The sequence below is a fragment of the Callorhinus ursinus genome, unplaced genomic scaffold (genome assembly GCF_003265705.2).
Source record: "Callorhinus ursinus isolate GAN/ISIS: 27379988/994484 unplaced genomic scaffold, GSC_fseal_2.0 scaffold3, whole genome shotgun sequence".
Taxonomy (NCBI): Eukaryota; Metazoa; Chordata; class Mammalia; order Carnivora; family Otariidae; genus Callorhinus; species Callorhinus ursinus.
In genome coordinates this window covers 89,266,953-89,290,505 of record NW_027397065.1, presented here as the reverse complement: position 1 = coordinate 89,290,505, position 23,553 = coordinate 89,266,953, and the positions used below count along the sequence as shown (strand labels likewise).

The 23,553-nt window shown below is 46.1% G+C and overlaps 1 protein-coding gene across 5 annotated transcripts in view; it reads left to right on the top strand.

Annotated features, from left to right (window-relative positions):
• Positions 1-23,116, top strand: part of ICE1 (interactor of little elongation complex ELL subunit 1) — a 56,254-nt gene extending 33,138 nt beyond the window's left edge. For all 5 annotated transcript variants that reach the window (XM_073891102.1, XM_073891101.1, XM_073891104.1 and 2 more), the window contains 7 exons: positions 191-4,975; positions 6,218-6,386; positions 8,977-9,137; positions 13,331-13,521; positions 15,430-15,536; positions 21,116-21,214; positions 22,045-23,116. In XM_073891102.1, coding sequence (XP_073747203.1) covers positions 191-4,975; positions 6,218-6,386; positions 8,977-9,137; positions 13,331-13,521; positions 15,430-15,536; positions 21,116-21,214; positions 22,045-22,226 — 5,694 coding nt within the window. In that variant the 3' untranslated portion in view covers positions 22,227-23,116. The remainder of the gene's footprint in view (positions 1-190; positions 4,976-6,217; positions 6,387-8,976; positions 9,138-13,330; positions 13,522-15,429; positions 15,537-21,115; positions 21,215-22,044) is intronic.
• Positions 23,117-23,553: the final 437 nt, after the last annotated feature.

Sequence of the window (23,553 nt, the reverse complement as noted above, 5' to 3'; positions counted from 1 at the left end):
AGACAGGGACTTACTCTTTCCTCAGCTGTGTTTTAAAGGATTCCTCAAGAATGCATTTAATGGATAGTTATGTTTGGTAGGTTCAATTAGTATTTAATAAGAATCATTTTTTTAAGGCACTTAATTGGTAGGTATGTTTAGTCAGTTCAATTACTATTTAACTAATAAGAATAACTCATTCATTTTTAAGGAAACCTACTTTGGAGAGTATACAGATTCCAGTGATAATGAATCGTCCCAACATAGAAATTCTGCTGAGTCTGTTTCAGAAGATGAGACGTCTGAATCACAGTATTTTGGCTCATCCAGAAAATGTAAAGGAAGTAATGGTACCTGGGAGGAAAAGCTCAAATCACATGAAGCCACCCAAGCTCTGACTACATTGGAAGTAAATGAAGTGACAACTGTCGGGTTTGGGACATTCACAGCAACACTGAGAGAGCCTTCAGCCACATACTCTTTAGCTCGCGAGAAACACTGGATGGTGTCATCTGAATCCACGAGTGATAGGAGAAGAGACGTTTTAGACGAGGCACATAGACAGAGAGAGGTTAGAGAGGTGGATAAGTCAGTGCAGACTGAGAACACGCTTCATGAACCCATCAGAAATGTGTGTGTTGAGACGTCGTCTGGCAGCCAGGCACAGGGCAGGGGAGCGGCCCTCCAGAAGTCTGATGTGTGTTCTCCCCTCGGCAAGAGGCCATTCAGTGAGCTCATGGAATCTGAAGGAAAAACCCTACTATCCAAAATGATAGGATCACCCAAATCACAGTTTACTAAGTGGACGCTAACTAATGAAATCCCTCTTGAATCAGATCATCTGTCGATCTCTGACCACTTTCAGGGAATGTGTAGAGTATTGGGAAAGGAGAGAGATGTTCAAGGGTTCATTTTAGGAGCATCACCTGAACCAGAGGACGATGCAGGTGATGCAGTGGGTGCCACAGGGCTCAGTGTTGACGCCAGGCTTTCTTCCTCTTCTACCTCGGGAACATCATCTGTCTGCAGTGACTCCCCGTCTTCCTCTGGGTTAAAGTATAGTCATGATCTACACATTCCTGCTAAAGTTACCCCTATGGAACTGCATCACTCTGAACAAAAGTTAGAAGCTGAAACCTTGAACATGTTAGATCTGCAGCCTGAGCCCCCAGAGTGTCCTGCCGGACAGAACCATCTGGAGAATAGCTTGTGTGCTTTGAGCCCTGAGTTGGGAGCATCAAATTTTAATAATCAGAGCAGCAGTGAGGTTGGGTGCACAAACATTGTGAAAGGCATGCCCAAAGTCTGTTCACTTGCACAGTCAGTATTTATAAAAGCTACGAAAGAGGCACAGTGTGGAAGTCAGGGTCCCAGAACTGAGCTCCCCTTGACTAGGGTGGATTCTACACCATTGCTAGAGTCTCAGTGCAGCTTGACCAAGAGTGGGTTTGGTTTTGTTAAAAGCCCTTCATGGCACCATAGTGATCTGTTAAGGAGAGGTGGGGAAGAAAGGCTGAGAGCTAAGTCAGAATATGAACAGAAGACCAGCCATCAGGTGGAAAAGGCAGTGCCATCCTTAGAAAGTAGAGGATCCGCATCCAGGCCTGAACTTGCTAGAGAAAACAACGCTGTGGGGCTCAGGGCTGTTACATCACTGTTGCCGAACCAGGTGTCCGTGATCACCAAGCAGGCCAGGCCTGACATGGCACAGAGCGCTAGACCGGAGCACTGGAGGCGGGGGACTGAGTCTGCCTTTGCAGCAGCACGCGCCGGTCCTGGGGCTGCGCCCACGTCGTCTGTAGCCAGACGTGGTGGAGAAGAAGAGGACATGGCACGGGATGCCCAGGGGGCAGCTGCTATTGAAGGGACCTCGCCACAAGTTTCTGCCTCGTGGAGAAAATTAGATTTCAGTTTTCCAAGTGGTTCTTTACCAGTAGGAAATTCTCATTGTTCCACAAATAGCAAACTGTCTTTCTCTCCTAGAAACATCCCAGTCCAAAACCAAGACGTCATGACGGAAGCCTCAGCACAGGAAGCGGTGCAGAAGCAAAGTTTGCTCCTTCGTGCCACGGATCTGGACTCACCGGGGCTGGATGGGGATCAGCTCCTTCCCGCCACAGAAGTTCCAGTGTCGAGAAGTTTTCCTGTTGACGAAGTACCCTGTGGGGGCGTGGGCAGATCTAGTGGTGAGGCCCTGGCCGTCCCAGAGGATTCTCCTCGTGTCCGGCAGAGCCTGGAGTCTCTAGAGCTGCCATCTCAGACTCCTGGCAGTGCTTCTCCTAAAGGTCCAGGCACTACAGGGACTGCTCTTTTGTCGGCCATTCTCAGAAAAGATGAAGAGACGCATGCTGTCCCCCAGAGTGGCCTCGCTGGGGCTCTGTGTTACACAGGCATTCGGGAGGCAGGCGGTGGTGACACAGAGGTGGAGGAGAGTGAGGCACCTAGCTGCAGTGAGGGGGAGAGTGAGCCCGAAGCCGCGATGGGGGACAGACAGCAAGATGCCGCCCGTGCCTCCAGAAAAGATTTAGGAGCCCGAGGTGCTGGCACAGCCGAGACCAGGCCTACTGTCGAGGTGGGGTGTCTGACCTCTGCGCTGCAGGACTTCAACATCAGTACTCTTTCTGAGGTAGACGGACTTTCTACATCAGAGGTCGTGATGTTTCTTGAAAGTTGTCAGTTAAGAGATTATAGTTCAGGGGACTCTGTTTCAGAATGTTCTAGCAAAGGAACCCTACATAAAGAAATGAACAAAGACTTAAAGCTAGGTGAACTCTCAGGAGGAAAGTACAGAAAGCAGCTCTGTGAAGAAGAAACCCTTGAAACCTCCGAAGAGTGGATTGAATCCGAGGAAGATGACAGTCCTCTGAGGAGCACAGATCAGCTCACACGGCGTTCCTTGGAAACGCTGTCTGAGGTACTCACCAGGGTCGGCCAGGTGCTTCAGACCAGCTGTGAGAGCTCTCCTGGAGAAGACACCGGTAACTTGGTGCTCTTAAATACGCACGACAGCCTGACCACTAAGCCTATCCGAGAGCACGTCCCACCTCAGGAGGTGAGTGGCTTCCTGCCACACCCTTCAGGAACACCCCCTCCAACAGCCAGCGTGGCCAGCAAGGGCCGTTCTCCGGCCAGAGGCACATCAAGTAACAGAGTCACTCCGGGCAGTCCTAAGGGTGTTCCCGATGTCACCAGCCCGATCCGTGGTGGGGCAGAGGTCCTGTCAGAGCTGGCAGAGCCCTCCCCCCAGCGCTCTGACTCCATGGTGGGGCAGACCACGGAGGGCAGTGCTGAGGAGGGGGCAGAAACGACATTTCAGTGTCAGATATCAACCGTGACCTCCGAAGTCATAAACGTGCTCATCAATAAGGATCAGAATCTCGTCATTGAAAAGGGGGACCACTGGACCATCATAAATGGGGTCACTCTTATGCCAAATGTGGACCAGGTCATACTGTGTGACAGTCCCGAGGACATCCCTGTTTCTCCAGATCGAGGAGACCTGGGAGCTGGCTTCCTTTCCGTTACTTCCTTGGACAAGTCCCCAGAGACCAGTCACCCTGGCCCTCCATTTCAGGAGCCCCAGTGTGGCAGCAACCTGTCATGTGCCCAAGAGGAAATTTCCAGCAGCAGCCAGAGCACCAACTTCGATAAAAGTCGTTTGCGCAATAGGCCCGTCAAACCTAGTGTAAGGATTAGTTCTGAAATCTATGATCAGAACTTTGAGTCTCAGACTATTGCATCTGATCACACATACTTTAACTCGAAACTAGAGCCATTCAGCAAAAATAAGAATCGATCAAAGATTTCAAACAAAGATCAATCAAACAAACCGGCAAAGGCTTTAGCATCAAGCCGAGTTGAAGCTAATCAGAGTGAAGGTTCTCAGTCATTTTCAGGGGAAAGAGAGAACACAAAAACTCAGAGAAATCAAACTCAGACCATTCTAGCCAATGCTGACACGTCGACTCCTACAGATTGTTCTGATACTCTGAGTAAAATCCGGCAGGAGGTGGGGCCTCCCCTGCCGCCCTTGCTCGCTCCTCTGGTCGCTACACCTCCAAGGACTTCGCAACCAGTTTCTCCTCTGATAGTAACTTCCTCTCCCTCCTCACCTACCTCTCCTCTTGGCCAGATTTCTCCTTTGTGTGAAATCCCAGTGCCTCCTATGATGTCTCCTTTGCCAGAAGAGCCGGGATGCCCCTCCCCTCTGTGCACATCTCCATCCCCATCCACTGCACAGGCTGGCGAGAGGATCTTGTCATCACCCTTGCAGTTTTGTGCTGCGACCCCAAAGCATGCCCTCCCCGTGCCTGGCCGCCTCCCGCCCTTGGCACCTGCCCCTACGGCTGTGGCCGTACCCCAGGAGAATTCCGTTAAAATCCTTGACACCATGTACCCAGAGCTGTCTGCCAGGGCCCGCACCCTCAACATCCTCAAAGGGAATATTCAGCTCACTCGAGGTCCGTCTGCAGAATGTAAAAGCTTAGCAGGGCCTGTCAGTGCTATAACAGGATTCAAGGCAATCACCTCAACATCCACAGCCTTTGTTAAGACAGGGGGCAGCTCGGGGAGCGACTGTGATCAAGAGAAGTCCAGAGATGCAGGTGGGAAAAGGCCGTTGCCTGCGTCTACACTGAGGAGCGCCAAAAGACTGCGGCTGGACAGCGGGTCCCCAGAACCGGGAACGGGGGCTGCCGCTGCGGGGGGGGTCAGCAAGGCCCTCCGGAGGAGCCTCCCTCAAGCTGAAGGTGTGACGACGGAGGAAGAAAGTTCTCTTCTGACCATCAGTACGGTTTCACAGTTGCCTGCAAACCCAAAAGAAACCGTAGAGTCCCATGACCAAGCCATAGCTGGTGCGCTGAAGAAAATCGCAGAGTCGTCTTTTGATCTCTTACCTGTCATTCGGAGTCACGTGTATGTGGGAAATATCTCTAAAAAGCCTGTAATGAGAGATCAAGAGAAGGAAGTGGTTTATGAATTTAGCACAACCAAAAAGGTACGTGGCTGCTTTTCTCTAAGAGCGTTAGGAATTGCATGTCCTCAGATATGGGCTGTCTGCTCTCAGCAAAGTGGTGGATTACCCTGAACAGAAATTTTATTTTAGAGATCGACAGTTATCCCTATAAACATGGTGACCTCTACTTTGTTTCACTTGAGGTCATTCACTTGAGCATTTTGTACACTTGAGGTGTGAGAAGACACTGGCAATTTGATCATTTGTGTTCATCAAATGCCTTAAAATTTTGAAGAAGTAAAAGTATCTGTCGGGACTACAATTGCATTTCTCCCATCAATTCTGGCATGTTTAAAGGCTCAAAATGATTTGCTCCAAAGCATCAAATTACTCTCCTGTAACAGAGCCTTTCTTTTCCGTGAATAGCACACACGCATTTGAGAGTTTGAGCGTCTTCCAGAAAGAGAGCAAGGGGTTCCCCTGCCCCTCCTTTAATGTCTGTCACAAATGAAACAGGAACAGATCCTGGTTTCAAGGTAGGGACAATTAAAGTGGGAGCATTGTGCGGATTCACACACCTGGTTTATTAGGACTCTTACAGGGTTGTATTTTCCAAGTGTCCATGTCGACACCTTGTGTGGATTATTTCCAGTGCCCCATGGATCCTGCTCTATTGGTTATCTGCACATCCTTGGAGTCATAATGGTGTAAATATGTATGTATTTTTCTTAGATTGCTTACTTTCAGGAAACAGTAATCCATGTCACTTTGAAAAGATACTTATTTTCAAATGAACAAATGGATCAAATTATTTAACGCCCTTTTTCTTAAGTAGGAAAAAACGTTGCCCAGTATTTGTAAGACCTAAACAGGATAAATGTGTAGGGCACATCAGAATTCAGAAAACAGGAATGGGAGAAGCATTAAGAGTGAGTGTAATGCACACACAAAAAATTATTTTAGCCAAAACCAAGGCAGTGTACTTGGTTGACGTGGTGGCCGTAACGGCAGGCCAGGCGGGTGTGCTGGGACGTGGCCTGTGGCACCTGCAGGCAGCCCGCAGGTTTGGGCCTCTTGCCCCACACACCCGGGCGGGGGGTGTTCATGGCCGAGTCAGGCAGGTGGTTGGCCACAGTGATTGCTCTTTTTTACTGTCTGATACGGTGCCCGTTTTACGGCCCTAATAGATCATTTTGGCACTTTTTGCTATTCAGTAGGCAAAAGAAATAGCGTACATTGCCTTTTCTTTCTTTCTTTCTTTTTTTTTCCCCCCCTCCAATCCAGCATTTAGCAGAGTGCTTGCTTCACTCTATTCTCTCAGAACTAAAAATTCAGAAGATCTCTATGGAGCGCAATTACATTCACGCCCTCTGCAGAGTGTATGTGGGTATTTGTCGGCAACTTGGAGACTTGGAAAGAGCTCGTTTGTTTTGCTACAGCCTACTTAAGGAAGGTACGTTTAGATAGTGACATTTCTGTATTGGAAGTCTGCTACTGCTTTTTTACCTCATTATTACACTTGGATCTGTGTTTGCAGCTAAGTGATTGCTGCGTATCTTTCAAAATAGCGTTAACGTTTGGGCATTTTCCAGAGGACATGAAGGGCGTTAGCTGTGCCAAGCCGTGCCTGGTTTTCAGTGGGAGAATTTACGTGACTTAGACTTGCTTCTTATATCAGCACATACATTTCCACTGGTATATCGTCAAGGGTCTCTCATTACTGCGTGGTTGTCTCTTCCTGGTGCAGCTGCTGAAGAACCAGATACAGGTGACACAAGATGAGGGAATGATTGTGAAGTCAATGACAGACCACACCCCTGCATCCCTGGCTGGAAGAGGCAGAACTCTAAAATGGAATAGTGAGCCCATGGCAAGAAGAGAACCAGGGGGTGGTGGATAGGAGGGCTCTCCTGGGATCCCCTTTTCCCTTCCTCTGCTTCCGTCCCCGCTGATGGGCTAGATCAGGAGTCATGCTTTGTAATAAGACATCTTCAGGGGAAACATTTGTAAACGGAAATGATACACAAATGCAATTTAATTTCATATCAGAAAGTCTTCTCTCGACAGTGAAGGTTTTTCATCCTAATAGCATGATGTTCCCAGGGCTTGTGAAGCGGGTAATGGAATGTGCCCGTAGCGTGCAGCCCTGTGAGTAAGGCTGCTGTCTGTCGCCCTCTTCGTTTCTTTGTTTACTCTTTCAGTCTTTGATGGACTCCACAGTAGTTCACAGGGTGCTCGCTAGGTCGTAGGGCCTGGACGGTGACTGGAACCTGATGCAGACACGCCCGTACGGTGAGGCCCATACTTGCCGGTCACGTGGCCCCGGCACGCGTGGGGCTCCCTCAGTGGCAGGTACTAGCAAGGCGAGCAGCGTGCACGCTCCTGAGTCCCCGCTGAGGTTCTGTTCTTGTCACACACCGCCAGCCCCCTCTCCCTTCAGGCTCGTGGGGCACAGGTCTTTCCCTCAGAAGCTCTCCCTGTTGTCGGGGCTCCCACAGCCATTCATCCTGCAGGCTGCTGGCTTTTCTTCATGGTGCTCATCCCCTTGCCTTGTAGCCCGAACCCTTCTGTTTGCCGTCTCTGTCCTCACCAGATTGTGTGCTCTGTCAGCCCGGGGATTCTGTTTGTCTTATCTCTGCTTATCCCTACCCCACAAGAACGCATTGTACGCAGCCATTGAGGATCTGTTGCGTGAGGGACTGCCGTGGAAGGGGATTTTGTGAGAGTCTGAGGGGTCAGGGAAGCTCTCCTGGTCAGAGCGGCTTCTCAACTTGAGGCGTGAAGCTCGATGCCAGCGAGCGCCTACAAGAAACGTGAGGGAGAGGCTGCCGGGCAGAAGGAGCAGCATGTGGAGAGGTCCTGGGGCGGGAGGACATCGATCTCTGAACAGCTGGTCAGAATAGACTGTGAGCTTCTGCTTTGACTTACCTGCTCTGGAAACCCAAGATGTGGCTTCCTGCCAAACGGTAAAAATCTGTCTGCTGGTTCAACCAAGTTGCAAAACACGGACAGTTTCTTATAAAATCAAAATATTCATTTATCGTATGACCCCAAAATCCCACTCGAAGGTCCTTACCTAACAGAGGTAGAGACTACCCTCACCTAGACTGGTACTCGCATTGCCACAGCATCTTCACTGGTAGCTGCCCATTGCTGGAGACGGAGGTTCGTCAGCAGGTGAAGGAAGAACAGGTGTGCGCTATCAAGCAGTTGGCCACACAAAGGGAGGGACTGCTAATGTGTGTGGCAACACAGATGAATTGCAGAAACATTCTGCTGAGTCAGGGAGCCAGACAGAAAGTGCATGCTATCCGAATCCATTCATGAACCTTTGAGGAAAGACAGCTAGTTTACAGTGGTAGTAAACGGGTCAGGGTTGTCTGTATCTGGGGTGACGTGACTCACTAGAAGGGGTCAGACCATGGGAATTTGGGATGATGGAAATATTCTCTGTCGATTGTGGTAGGGGTTACATGGATATATTCATTCATCACAGTTCATCAAACTGCGTGCTTAAGAGTGTATTTTATTGTACGTGAGCTGCATGTGGGTTAGGTTGATTAAACAAACAGAGCCAACTGTGGGAAAGAACATTCACAGTAGAAGATTATCATCCGTATTGTATAAAAACATCTCTTCAAATCAAAAGCTTTTTATGTGTTTCACAGGTGAGTTCTGTCTTCCAAATGCATCAGAAATAGCCTTAAATGACACTCCACAAATGGGGAGGTTCTAGGGTTGTGGAAGTCTGGGAGAGACAGGCTTACCTTTGCCTCATATTTGGGATTTTATGGTTCTTTTCATAAGACAGTGCTGTATATCCAGGTATTATGTTTCAAATTTAATTAAGGAAGATTTGCCAAAGTGAAGGGGCTAGGGGAGAAAGAAGCAGATTTGCAAGAAGCAGGGCCTCCTCGGGCACCTCCCTTCAGTGTTAGGAGACCTTGCAAGGCAGAAGTGAAATTATTAAATAAAGTAAGTTCTTAGCTTGTAATTTATTCACTTGATCAGACCTAAAGATTTTTTTGTATTTTTTCTCATAGATTTTCCAGAGTCAGAGAAATTGACTTTGTTCATTGCAAACATGTGGCATGATATATTTATTTCCCAATCAGTGATTAATAAGGCAATGCAGTTGGTTGCCAGGCAACGTGCTAAAGGAGAGGTTCGGAACTGTTTGAGAGCCTTTCTCAACTGGGAAAAGGTGAGTTTTGTTTTTATTTCTCAATTTCAGACCTTACTTGCAGATCTCACATGAATGTTCTTACTCGGTTTTGTATTTAGTGTCGACTTAGTTCATAGGCATTTTAGAGATAGGACTTTTCCTGTTAGATCCTTTAAAATAGCGTTTTAGCCTAAGCTAAACTAAACTACATTTAGTTCGGGAAATACGCATGAGGCACTTTGGGAACAATTGGAGATGTAGGTGTTGTGTTAATTTAACAGAAGTTTATTTTGTTCACTGATTTACGACTGGTAACCGTGTAGAATATATGTGTGTGTGCAGCGCTCACAGGAGCTACATAGCATTTGCTTCTATGGTAGGCACTTGGAGAGCTGAAAAATGGCATTGCATCTCCTTCCTGTTTTGACTTTTTTTAATCTAATGTTGTGTATTTTTCTTTTTGGTTGATGGAATTTTTATTTAAGTATTTTGTCCCTGTGTTCTCCTTTTTTTATTATTTTCTTTGGTAACTGGGTGCTAATACACCATCTAGATTGTTGTTCTTTTATGTTAAAGCTCTTTATCTAGTGAGAATCTCTGGAGGTTGAATTGACAGTGCTAAACTCTAAGAAGAGATGTCGAATTCAGTGAGGGGTTGATTTCAGTTTGTTTTTTGTTTATTTAGAGAGAGTATGTGCACGCGTGTGCAGGAGGAGGAGCAGAGGGAATTTTTTTTTTTTTTTTTTGAGAGAGTGCAGGAGGGTTATTGGGGAGAGGGAGAGAGAGAATCCCAAGCAGACTCCGTGCTGAGCAGAGAGCCTGATGCCGGGCTTGAGTTCACGACCCTAAGATCCTGACCTGAGCCTAAATCAAGAGTTGGACACTTAATTGAACCACCCCGGTGCCCCAACTTCGGTTTGTTTTTAAATGACTGTGTATTAATTTCCTCTTAAGGTTATCCTGGCTTATGCCTGTAGTGCAGTTTTATATGCCATTTTGCTTTCCATTTTTGTGCTTTTTGATATTAATATTAGACTTTTTTTGTTTTTTAAGAGTGCATGAGTGGGGGCCAGAGGGAGAGGGAGAGAGAATTTTTTTTCCCCTTTTTTTTAAAGAGAGAGAGAGCGAGAGCACAGGAGGTACACAGGGGAGAGGGAGAGAGAGAATCCCCAGCAGACTCCGTGCTGAGCAGAGAGCCTGATGCAGGGCTTGAATTCACGACTTTGAGATCCTGACTTGAGCCTAAATCAAGAGTCCTGACATCCAACTGACTGAACCATGCAGGTGCCCCGTCTTCTATTTTCTTATGAAAAGTAAAGGAAAGGGCTTTCGGTAAACAAAAGTTAAGGAAATACTAAAAAGCAAGTCTGTAATCATCTTTTCAGCAAATCATCTAGACAAACCAGAGTGTAGTCCTGGGAGGCTCCATCGGATTCAGGTCAGTGGCTTAGTCAGAAGAGCCCTTCCACCTCCTGTCGTTGACCTGCCTCAGTCATACCCCCTCCCCCAGTACCTGCAAGGCCCCTCTGCCCAGGTTCATGCAGGGGGACTTGCATCTGCTTTGGTCTTCCTCCTTTTGGCCTGGTCAGAATTAAACCACATGTGGTAATTTGGTGATAAGACATTATAAAGAAAATAGAGTTTTGATAAATGCGTTTGCTCTATATCATATCAAATAAAAATATAAAGTCAAAGGTATAAAACAATGAGTAATACTTGGGGTAAAAATACCATTATAATATAAGACTTCCAAATTTTCTTTCACAGAATTCAACAGATCAGATAGACAAAAATGAGTAGAAACAGTGGAATTCAGTAATACAAAAAGTAAACTTGAATGAAGAGTATGTATTTCTTTGTATGCCTGTGGCACATTTATAAAAACAGTCATGAATTTGGCCACATGAAAACTTTAATTCTTAAAAAGTAAAGATTCCATACTCAAGATTCTTTGGTAGTAGTTCAGTGAAATTCGCTCTAAGTAATTCAAAGATTCCATAAACACTACTTGAAAATTGGCGTACATGGTTCTGGACAATCTGGAAATAAATAGGAACTCAAAAGTAAAATGAATTTTTTAAAAGTCATTGGAAAGGAAAACCCTTCCTCCCAAAGATCTCTAGTTTTTGCAAAACTTATACTCATTAAGGTAGTTTAAATGTTTTCATTATTAGATAGTAAGGTGGCTGATTATCATCTTAGAAATTAAATATCTGAGAAGGAATCTAGGAAAAAAGGAATAGAGTATAAAAGGTAATAGTAATGAAGCAGAGAACAAGAGAACACATAGAAGAAAAACACATTGCCTTTAAGAAATAGTAACAAAACAGATAGCTTCCAGGTCAGATTAATGAAAAAAGAGAAAATAGAAAATACTGAGGATTTCAAAAATGAGAAAGAAAACAGACTCCAGATGTAGGAGAAAGATTGAGAAGACCACCACCTCTAGCTCTGTAGTGACAGATTTAGAAGCCAAGGATGATTTCTTAGCAAAATAAAAATTATCACACTTGGTTTTAGAGATAGAACACTTGATAAACCAGTTGTTTTCAGTTATCATCAAAGATGTGGAAACGTTGATGTAAAATTTACTGTATAAAAAGCATGTGTAGATTCCATCTGAATTTTGCCTAATCTTTTGAAGAACCAAATAATTCCAGTCTTTTGCAAGTATAAGATTGAAAGCTTTCTGTTTATTTTATTTTTTTTAAAGATTTCACTTATTAGAGAGAGACACACAGCAAGAGAGGGAACACAAGTGGGGGGAGCGGGAGAGGGAGAAGCAGGCTTCCCGCCGAGCAGGGAGCCCGATGTGGGGCTCGATCCCAGGACCCTGGGACCAGGACCTGAGCCAAAGGCAGACGCTTAATGACTGAGCCACCCAGGCACCCCTCTTTCTGTTTATTTTTTATTTGTTGAATTACATTATTTTTTTTATGTAGACTCCACGCCCATTGTGGATCCCAACGCAGGGCTCGAACTCATGACTCTGAGGTCAAGACCTGAACTGAGATCAAGAGTCGGACACTTAACCAACTGAGCCATCCAAGTGCCCCTCTATTTATTTTTTATTTTTATTAACAAAACCCAATAAAAAAATAGCACAAGAAAGAAAAAAATTATAAATCCACTCTAGGTATTTGTCCAGGAGAAGTCAAATTAATGTCCATACAAAGATGTGTTACATGCATGTTCATTAGCAGCGTTATCATGGGTAGCCTAAGGCTACATAGCCCAAGATGTCTGTCAGGAGGTGAGTGGATAAGCAGACTGGTCCATCATGTACAGGATAACATTCACCGACAGGAAGGAGTGTTGAGACTACCAGTACAGGCATCATCAAACGTGCGATTGTGTGAAAGATGCCAGATAAGGAGTGTGGTGTTGGCTGATTCAGTATTACGGATTTCTGTAAAAAGATTGCTATTTAGGGTCAGAAGAATTATAGAATTTGAAGAGCTTTTCCAAAGTTTAAAAAACATAACTTTCTCTGATTTGAGATAATAAAAATTTGCCTTTCTATCTGGATTGCACTTAACCTCCTTTCTACCTGACTAGATTCTGCATCCTGCCTGGAGCTTTCTTTTTTTTTTAAAGATTTTATTTATTGATTTTAGAGAGCGCACAAGTGTGTAAGCGTGTGCGCCCCTCGGGGAGGGGGGCGGGGCAGGGCCAGAGGGAGAGTCTCAAGCGTGGAGCCCCTGGTCTCGACCTCAGGACCCTGAGATCATGACCAGAGCTGAAACCAAGAATTGGATGCTTAGGGCGCCTGGGTGGCTCAGTTGGTTAAGCGACTGCCTTCAGCTCAGGTCATGATCCTGGAGTCCCGGGATCGAGTCCCACATCGGGCTCCCTGCTCGGCAGGGAGTCTGCTTCTCCCTCTGACCCTCTTCCCTCTCGTGCTCTCTATCTCTCATTCTCTCTCTCTCAAATAAATAAATAAAATCTTTAAAAAAAGAATTGGATGCTTAACCAGCTGAGCCACCGAGGCGCCCCCTGCCTGGAGCTTTTTTATCTGACCTGCCAACCTCTGCTTATAATCATCTTAGGACAAGTATTATGACCAAGATAAACATAGTTCCTTATTGAAATACAACTTTTAAAAAGTGTCTTTTAAAATTAAATGATTATTCATCTGGTGCTTGTTACACTCTCTGAGATGACTAACATAAGATGTGTTAATATTTGAAACTCTAAATTTTATTTTATTTTTTTCTTTCTTCATTTGCTAGAATGCTCCTGTGGATGTGGGTTTCATGGTTTCCAAGCTGCTATTGACCATACAGTTGTGTCCAAAAACAGAATTTCAGTCCAGTGAAAAATTTGGTGAAGACTTAAGTGATAACACTTGGGAGTACATATTTGCCATTGATCTGCTCTGCTGTCATCAAAAATGGATTTGGACACATGATAACATTATAAGGTACAAGGCTGTTTGGCTAACTGGAAGTTGGGTTCTTGAATTCTAAGATAGGCTGTCAAATTGTGGATTGTGGTTTGAATAGTTTTTGAATAGTTTTTGCTCTTGAAGGTCGCTGAAACATTTACAAGTGACATTCTGATTTGGTAAGAGTTGGTAAAACTCCCATTAAAAGACTTGTCTTATTGTCACATCCCCTTGCTTTATGTTTTTGTGGTGGCTGTGACTTCTTGTCATTATATTCTGTTAACTACTGTCTCTCTGCCAAGGAGCAGTGACCCTCATGAAGGAGGGGTTTGGGTTCACTGGCATGTCCCCAGCTCATACGGAGTGCCCACAAAGGAGCCGTCCACGGCTAGTGTAGGAGGAAGTGTCATGATTGGATCTTAACGTTCAGACACTCTGGAAAACCCATGTGAACAGACATAGCAAGAACTCCATGTTACCAGCTCTTCTCACCTGGGTTTCAGGAGGGAACTATGTCTTGAGCATCTGTTTTATGTAATGAATCCACTTTTCTCTGTGCATGGAGAATTCTGGCACTAGCTATATACCATCTCTGGGAGAATGGGAGAACGGAGAAAATTGTCACTCAGATGATTGTTCCGTGGATCTTAATTTTCTTGGAAGCCTGATTGAGAAAGGCTGATTTAAAGGAGTTTATGACATTAAAAAGGATTCACAAAGGATTAATAGTCCGTATCCTGGAGATACTTGAATGTGTTCTGTGGAAAACTGCTCTCCTTTTCCTCCTTAACACTAGGAGCAGATTTAAATGTCAAACGATAGGGAATCGAATTATGGTACTTTTATATAATGAGCTACTGCCACATTAAAATAATCACTGGAAGTGGGTGTTTAGGTAGTGACATGGGAGTAGCTCACGTGCTTTGCTGACTAAGGGAGTGACAGTGCCCTCAGTGTAAATGCCGTCAGTGAGTGCCTCCTGTGGGCCTTGTCTCCTGACTCCTCGGGGGAGCCCCCCAGAAGTGGTTCCGGGCACCCCCGCCGGGGGAGAGGACGGATGTTGAAGAGCAGGATCCCTCCTGAGCAGCACCACACCCAGAGCCTGGAGCACTCTGGTCACCGCCGCCGGATTTATACGTACCTGTGCCTAGAGAAGCACGGGGAAAGAAAAGTCCCAAATTAGTTGAGTAACGTTATCTGAAGAGGTATTATTTGGGGTGCTCTTAATTTACCTTTTTCTTCTGTGTGTTGGCGTTTAACTTTTCTGAGACTGTAGATACCATGTAAGAAGTAATTATACTTTGGAAGAAAGAGAAAGCAAAGAGGAGCTGAGACTGTTTCCAGTCAGTAGAGAGTCTCTAACGTGGTTTGATTGTTGCCTCTGAGCTCCCTGCTCCTCTCGGAACATGGTAGAGGCTTCTAGAACCCAGGTGCCACATGCGTGTCTGGGAGGTCCCAAGTGAGAATCCAGACTCCCACCTCTTCCAGTTCTGTGACTTGGGGACATTGTCCAGCGTCCATACTCAAAGCCTTCTAAAAAGGGTAAAAACAGAATAAAGATGCAAGCATAGGTAGTTGTAGCCTTTTTTAAGCCAGTGTGGGCCCAAATATCCAAATAGTTGGAGAGTGTATGAGCTTCCAGTGTCTGACCTCATTTTAACCTAGAAGGTTACATCTTCAGAAGACCTTCTTCTGGGGCGCCTGGCTGGCTCAGTCAGTAGAGCGTGTGACTCTTGATCTCAGGGTTGTGAGTTCGAGCCCCACATTGGGCATGGACCCTATTTAAAAATAAGAAAAGTCCCTCTTCTTTATCAGTTGTCTATTTCTTATGGACCATTTTAATTTGTTAATATTTGATGGTGAGCATGCATGCTTTTCACGCCTGTGTATCTAAGTATACATACCTATATATGTATATATATATATGCTATTGTTGTTTTCTAGTAAAGAGCTGTGGCCTGTAATGGATAAATGGATAAAATACAGAAAAGGACACGCGAACATTGCATATACTCCTGATATTATTATAGCATCGATACTGAGGCTGATTGGTGAGTTGTCTGTTTTATGAAATGTTTTCTTGTTATTGATCACGTCTTGGTGGGAGAATAAAAGTATAATAATAGATTCTGACCAAAACCTCACCGTAATGATGGGTTTTTACCACCACATATTAGATGCATTCTCACTTCCTTCTCCTCACACTCTTTCTTTATAAATTAATGTTTTCTCTGACTTTGTCAGAGATGAGGTCTTCATGCTGTCCACTGTACGTGTGATTGAACGTGTGCTGCTCACTTCTTACAGTTTACATGCACATGTGCACACCAGCACATGGAATTGAGGTCAGTGATGCTCTGGTCTCGTTCGGTGTCTATAACCCGCCTCTCTCTTCCTCATTCTCGTTTCTTCTCTGCTGGCCCAGGCAGGGTCGAGTCATGCAGCTCCGTAACTGGGGACTAGCTTTGTTTTCCTCCAAGACCATATACAGAAATTAAAATCCTGTTTAAACAGATTTTAAATGAAGCATAGATTCTCTTCCATCTGGGGTGAGCAGGACCTCAGTGGGTTTTTGGTTCTGCTCCCTGTCAGCCATACTTTTTTATTTTTTATTTTTACTTATTTTTTCCTCCTTGCCTCATCTCTGATGAGTCACTCTCCAGGCCCTGCAGAATTATCAATGATGAGATCTATTAATTTTTGTAAGGCTCTTCGTACTTAGAGTGGACTTCTCCATCTGTAGTATGTAGCCCTTGCCCCTGGGGCACGCCATCGAGGCTCATCTGATACCTGTATTGTAGCCCCTCAGATCCTAGAACATACTCACTATGACTTTTCAAGTATCTTTGGCATTTAATTGACTAGAACTTCGAGATAGTACCACTTGAAATAAGGTTTGTGAATATTTAAGTTATCTAAGTAAGTCCCATAAATAGGTCTGTCTGTGACATGTACATCATGGCTAGTTGTGTTAGCATCTCAGTAAATAGATATTGCTGCCCTGTGCATACCTTACATGCAAACCGAAGAACATGGTGCTCAGTAAATGTGTAAAATGGTCCAAGCTGCTCTCAAGGAAGACACCTAATTACACTGGATAGAACCGGAAATACACCTGGAGTGAAGTTACCAGAAAGAGAGCCTGTGGGCCAGGTGATTGCTGGAGAGGGTGAGGGAATCAGAAGAGATGCCTGCAAAGATAGCTCAGGGTGTGGAAGTGAACGGACTGCTCCCTGGGGGACTGCCTCAAAACACAGTTTGTGGCATCCCTTATCTCAGGGTGCCCTGAGGAACGGTCTCAGCCCTAATCCGGAAGCAGTGAGGCCAGAGCAGCGCCAGGGGCAGCCTTCTCAGCAGTCTGCTGGCATCCGCACGTCTACTCGTTCTGCTTTCAGCCGCATCTTCTCTCAGGGACTCAAGAAAAATGTTCATACGTGGAACTGACCTTTTAAATTATAAAACCTATTTGAAAATTTAAAAATTGGGAGGTGTTCTTAAGTGCATAAATAGATGTATCGACCTAGATAAAGTATCTTTGGAATTTTGAAAAGAACATGATAAACTTTTTGAAGTCACACTTACAAAATATGGTGTGATTTTTGCTGTTGTTTGCAGAGGTGTTTGTTTACATATGTGTGGGTTGTAACAGGAGAGGAGCCGGGTGTGGGAGAGTGGAAGGCTGCACTTCTGGTGACTTCCGCACAGTACCTGTGCATCTGTGGCAGAGGGTCAGCCTCATGTATGAATCTCCCCTACACTTGGCTTTCAGGAGTCTCCACATTTGGCAGGTCGTCCAGATTGCCTGAGCTTTTTAGAAAATGTATACGGACTTGATTAAAGTCATATGTAGTAAGGTATATATTATGGGAATGATTGACAATACATAGTTAACAGTATTGTCAGGTAAAATGCTAATATATATATTGAATGTGATCCAAAGGGTGGATAAGTAGGAGGTGGTGATGGTGAAAGTGAGAGCAGAGCCAGGCCTGGAAAGCCTTCCTTAGGTCTGCAGACAGGAGAGGGCCGCTGGGACAGCCAGCCTGGCCACGGTGCTGTGGGCTGGTGCTGGCCATTGGTGGCTCAGCTTTGCTTGCTCTGGCTGTCTGGCCACCAAAGCGATGTTGCTGGTTGGTGGGGTGGGGTGTGGGTGGGCGGCCCAGGGTGGGCAGCAGAGACAGGTGAGACCTGCTGGCAGAGTTCTGAGGAGTCATGTCAGGGTTGGATGTGCACAGACCCTTCTGCACACCTGTCCGACTTGGAGTTGGAACTGTTTCTAAGAAACTCCATTAGAGAACCTTCTTGCAGTTTTTGAAGCTGACACTCACTGAAGAATTTAGCAAGTAATTAAATTGTTAGACTGTGACTTAATAATAATTCACTAATCATTCATAAAATAAAGGAGTTGTGTTTATTCTTATTTCCAGATTTGCTAAACCCTAACTGGTTTTTCACTTCATGGGAAATAAAAGACGTTTTCTGTCAGAGCAGTTCAGTGTTGTCTGATGTTGGATATCGCTGTTAGCAGATGTGGGATTATTAGATGAGGGTCTAACATCTTCAACAATGATGCGTTAGAGCATTTTGTAGAGTGTTTGCATTGCTGTAGATTCAGGGGCCCATGGAGAAGTGGTGGAACCTGCTTCAGTCTGCTCGTTTCAGGGCAGACATGAGGCTTGGAAGGGAGACCGACATGTGCATGGTGCTGGATTGAGTTGAGTGCAGAGCTCTGTGGTACCTTTTTTGCCCCCAAAGAGCTTATTAACTCCCTGTGGCCCTTCTGGTATTGACTGGAGCCTGGAAGCTAGGAGAACACCATTTCCTACAGCAGGTTTTTGTGGGGCCGGCTGAAGTAACCATTGTCGATTTGTACCCAATCTCTTCCCAGGCCTGTTCCCTTTTCTTTGAAATTATCTCAACTCGCTTTTCCCACGGCGCGTCTGCACCTGCAATCTCGAATGAAAACCCTGGGTGGCTACCCAGGTACCTTCCCGGCAGGCCCCCAGCTGCCCTCCTCATGCTTCCCTGAGTGCTGGGCAGTGCTGTCTTTGACATGGAGGTTAAGTCCACGTTTCTTACTTGTATTTTAATGTGGCTGAGCCACCCTGGACTCACATTCCTTCTGTAGGAGGACTTTTCTTCCCATGTATTCAGCAAATTTGTCCATTATCTTTGTCATCGTATATGTAAGTTTTTTCCTCTAAGCCACCTACGTCTGAGTCATGATTTCCTCTTATTGTATCCCTGATAGCTCCATTAATTTAGATCACTTACAAAATCCAATTCATTAAACATTTTTAATTGAAAGAACAGAAGCCATTGTAATAGGGTTCTGTATTATCTGAGAATGCACTCACATCCCAGGGCTGGATGAGCCCACGTCTGTGTTTGGCACACGCCCCTTCCCCATCTCTACTATCAGTTATGTGTTGAACACCCTTGGTAGATTGTTTTGGAGGACAGATCTGGTCTCATACAGTTACCAGTTTGATCTAATTGGAAGCAGATGATTGAGTGATCAGTAAGTGAAATTCCGATCCCTGAAGTACAGTGCTTTTCAACCTCACTGGAAGATTTCCCAGAAATTATCCAGATGTTTATAGTTTCGTCCTGGGTTTAAAATTTTCCAAGCGGGCATCCATCAGCAGGAGTTTATCGAGTGTCTGCTCTCTGTCACAGCATTCAGGGTGCATGTAACCTGCACTAAGTTGGTTTCTCTTGGGGATACTAAGTAATAAAGGCCTCTGTAGTGTCCTGGGCCTCAGTTTCTCCATATTCAAGATGGAGATGAAGCTGAGGGCCTGGGTTCACATACAAACCTGAGAATGTGTGTAGTATTGAGAAAACGTAGGCCTAGAACAGTGAGATTGCAGGGTCCCGTCATTAGAACCCAGGAAAAGGACATGGATAAGAGCGCATCCGGGTGTGTCCCAGAGTTCTCTCCCCATGAGAGAGGAGGGGCAAAGAGCATGCGGCCTTGTCCTGAGGGAGGGAATGGGGCCTCTGCTTCAGAGCAAGCTCGAGTCCCCGGACCCTTGGAATAAAGGAAGGACCAGGTGAGTGGGGGCTAGCTGTGTGGCCTCATCTTGTTTGCTTTAGCTCCCCCCCCGCCCAGTGAGAACCCCCGGAGCTTGTCACTTCATGTCATATCTCCCAGGTGTTAACATGTTCGAAATTGAAAATAACATTTAGTTATTCATTTAACATTGTTAATAATAAACCAGTGTTAACATAAATGACGTTGTCCATGAACAGTATTCCCCCAACAACAGCGGTGAGGAGAACGGCCCATTGTCTTGTCGCAGACCTCTTTACTGTCTGGATTCATGGACCTCTCTGCTCTGTACTCAGGCTCTTGCAGTACGTTGTTTTGGTTGAAGTGTATGAAGAAAATTCAGTTTTGTATGGAGCTGATAAAAGGAGAGGAGTATTTTAATAGCCTTTTTAGATCATTGTGGATATTCTTCTTTGACACAGCATTGAACTTCCATAAGGGGTAACTCCCTGAAGGCTGGATGCAGTGTGAAGTCTGAACCCTTTCCGGGGGGGAGCCTTCCTGCCATGCCACCCGGGGCTCTCGCACCTGCGTGGAGAAGGCCTTTTGCCCAGTCACGATTCTGTGACGTGCTCTGCTCACTTGGAAAATACTGATTTGCATAGATCTTCCAAATGTCAACAATATTGAGAAAACAAGCATTAATATCATCACTGATCTCATCAGCGAGGTCTTCAATTTTTGAAGCTATCAAGCTCTGGGTGGCTGATGGAAGTTTTTCCAAAATTTTAGTTTTGCTTAAGAGCTCACATTTTATCTTTGACAGCAGTGATAAATTTCCTTGCAGTGACAGGTTCACTTTATTCAGTTTTGAGAAAATGTCTGTCTCGGTCTGAATAGCTGGAGTTAGTCCCTCTTTCAGGGGAACGTGGGGGTTGCATGGAGAGGTGCCCAGTTCCCCTCCTAGGTCAAGCAGCTCCACCAGTGCGTGTCGCTTTTTGCGCTGGGAGCACCTGGTGCTCAGGAGTGACCGCCTGCCGCCACCACCCTGGTTGGTGCCAAGGTCACGGTCGTGCCAGGCCCTGGCTTTGCTGCTGTCCGTCTGGTCTCAGCCCTGGGAAGAAGGCAGGTCACTCCTGAGTGACAGCTGTGTTGTTGTGAAGATCATTTTGACCCCGAGGACTCCGGGGGTCTGCAGACCACACTCGAGAGTCACTGTGCTGCGCAGCCGGGTCAGCACAGCCAAGTGTTGGACCGAAGCCGGGCCTGCTGGGCAGCGCGTGGGGGATCCTGGAACCTCACAGAAGTCTACCGTTCCACAGCGAGTCTGCTGCAGCTGGTCTCTCTCCTAAATTCCACTCCTTATGGTACCTTCACTGAGGAAGCTGTGCGCTGTGTCCTGAGTGTGAGAGCGGGGGTGATTGGTGGTCTCAGTCCCCACCACCCCCAGTAAGACACACGGTGCTCTGTGGCTCCCGGCGCCTCACCCTTTACCTGCTTTCATGTAGGAAGCACGTACCCATTTGAACTTAACGTAAATAGTGTTGCGGGAAAGAGAACAGGAACGTTAAAGTCTCAGGAAAAGTGAATGTTTCACCGAAGGCTGTTGGCACTTTGGTTTACTGTGTCCTCCAGGTCGTTTAGGCCAGCTGGGCTTGAAGGAAGGCTTCCCGTCCGCCGTGAAGAATATTAGCTCCGTCATTGGTATGTTCATCCAGCATGCGCAGGACGAAGGTAAGACCTCTGTTTATTGAAAGGAGTTTTGAGTCCCTTGCATTCCTCCCCTTAAGCCCTCTCTGAGTGGTTGCTTCGCGTGGTGCCCAGGGCCCCCTCCCTGCCATCGGGACGGGAGGAACTGGCCAAGCTGCGGCGCGCCTGCGTTCTCAGCACGGACACGGGAGCGTGTGTGGGTTTTCTGTTGTGTGGGTTGAATTACAATTTAACCAAAATTCAGCCCAACTAAATGTTACTTGAATACCTTATAAATAACCTTCTGCTAAGTGAGAAGGCTCCCCCCCTAGCAGAGTCTCGGGCTGGCTGTGACCCACCGGCCCCGGTGGCCGCGCTGCTCGTGCACGGTGGTGTGCGGCGGTGGTGGGTGTGAGGTTGGGCTCCAGTTCGCCCCAGGTCTGCATGCTTCCTGTTTGGAGCCCATGTATACGCACCTCCAGTGGGTGGCCAGTGGAGTTGCTTCTTTGACCAGTGCTCTGGGATCCACAGTTTATCGAAACTTACATCATGGAGCGTGATGCTTCCAGAGCTGCTTTGGGAAGCTTGGCGTCGGGCACGTGAGGCCCGGAGCTTCGCGGCCACGTGTTCTGTGCTGACTGTGCTGGTGCTCAGGGGCCCGGCCAGGACTGGGGCCTGCACACAGCTCCTCTGCGCTTCTCTTTCTTTCCAGCTGCAGATGCGTCCGTAGTTTGTGTTTTCATTACGGGGTTTTCTGTTTTTCATTGCCGGCGAGAGGGTCCTGTATGTGAGTAGTAATTCAGTGGAGGACAACATGAACGTTTTGAATAACGAGCCTTTTCTTAGGTAACGCCCGATACGAAATTCTCTTGCAGATATCCCGTGGGGCATCCAGCTGGCCGCCGTGTACGCGCTCTGTGATTTGAGTCCCAGCAATCCAGCGGGAATATCCAAGATCCTGGAGGCCTGGCGCCAAGAGACCGCACACAGCGTGCCCTCCGCGGTGCTCAGCTGCCTGGAGGAGGTCAGCTCGCTGTGCGTGGACGAGGTCGGCTAAGCTCCACTGCGCCACTGCGTCTAGAGAAGTGCCTTTACGTATCTCGAGTATGAATAGATGAGTCAGCTGGCGGCGCACAAACTGAGGTTTCAAAAGGAAAGCCGGAGAAGAGAGAAAATGCCCAGAGGCTCTGGTCACCATGGCGAGGAGACAGAAGCCAGCCACGGCAGGGCTGCCTTTCCCCAAACCGCATACATTTCACTTAAGGCTGTTGTGATTCCATGACGTGTGGGTTGTATTATTGTGTCTTGGTCAAACAACAAAAACTTGAACTTAGCCCTTTTTTGCTGCAGAAAGTGTCCTTTTAGTCGCTTTTTAAAATTGAGTGGCATTTTATAATGAATTTAATATAAAAGCATTGATTTGGTTCCTGAGCTAATTTTGGACTTTAGGCTGAAATGATTGACTTAGGGAAAAATAAATCAGCTAAGAAAGAGCTAGAAGACTCTTCCACTGTCTTAGCTGGAAATGGGCTACAAAATTGTTTCTCAAGGTATAGCGCGCAACTGGTCAGAGGAAAACCTGGGAAAGCCTTAGAGACCCGCCCTAGTGCATCTTCTTCCTGTCTCTGCAGGTCCTTAAAACTGTCACTGTATCAGGACAGGGAGGGCTGAAGAGTAGAAGTTCACTTGCAGGGTTTCTGTCAGCGACGTGTATATAGACGATTCAGAGACGCGCGCAGGCAGGTCTCTGTGTGTGCCGTGTATATATGGACCGTGCTATAATGTGTTTCACATTTGATGATATTCCACTTTCGGAATTTTAGTATTTGTACATAGAAAATGGGTTTAATAACTCACCGTGGTTCTGATTTGTCTTATATTCATCATTTCTTAAAATTCTTGTATGTGTTTTTTATAATAAAAAATAAAAGTAAGCCATGCACACGATTGTTCTGATCAGTGAAGAGTGACACTGGGCATTACTTCTACTCTTACCAAAGATGGAAAATTCTCCACTCTAACCAAAGATAAAACAGCCGTTCCAAATGATAGAAATATGCTACATTGCCATTGTCTAGCAGGTTTCTCCAAGATGCTCTTAGCGACATTGGACACCAGATAATTACGTACTGATTGGCCCTCATGATTGGATTTGTTTCCTTACAAATATTGCTGCCCTTTAAAAATTACATTTGATGACTATTTTGTTAACTCCTGCCTCGTGTTTTTAAAGTAATTATAACAGACATAATTGAGATTTATAAATAACTCTGCATTGCCCTTTGGAAGCTTTTTGTTGGCGTGTTGTTCTTTCTACCAGTGTTTGCTGAGCATGTGCTCGTGCTAGGGGCCTCGTGGGAGGAGCTAGAGAGCAGACAACAAGG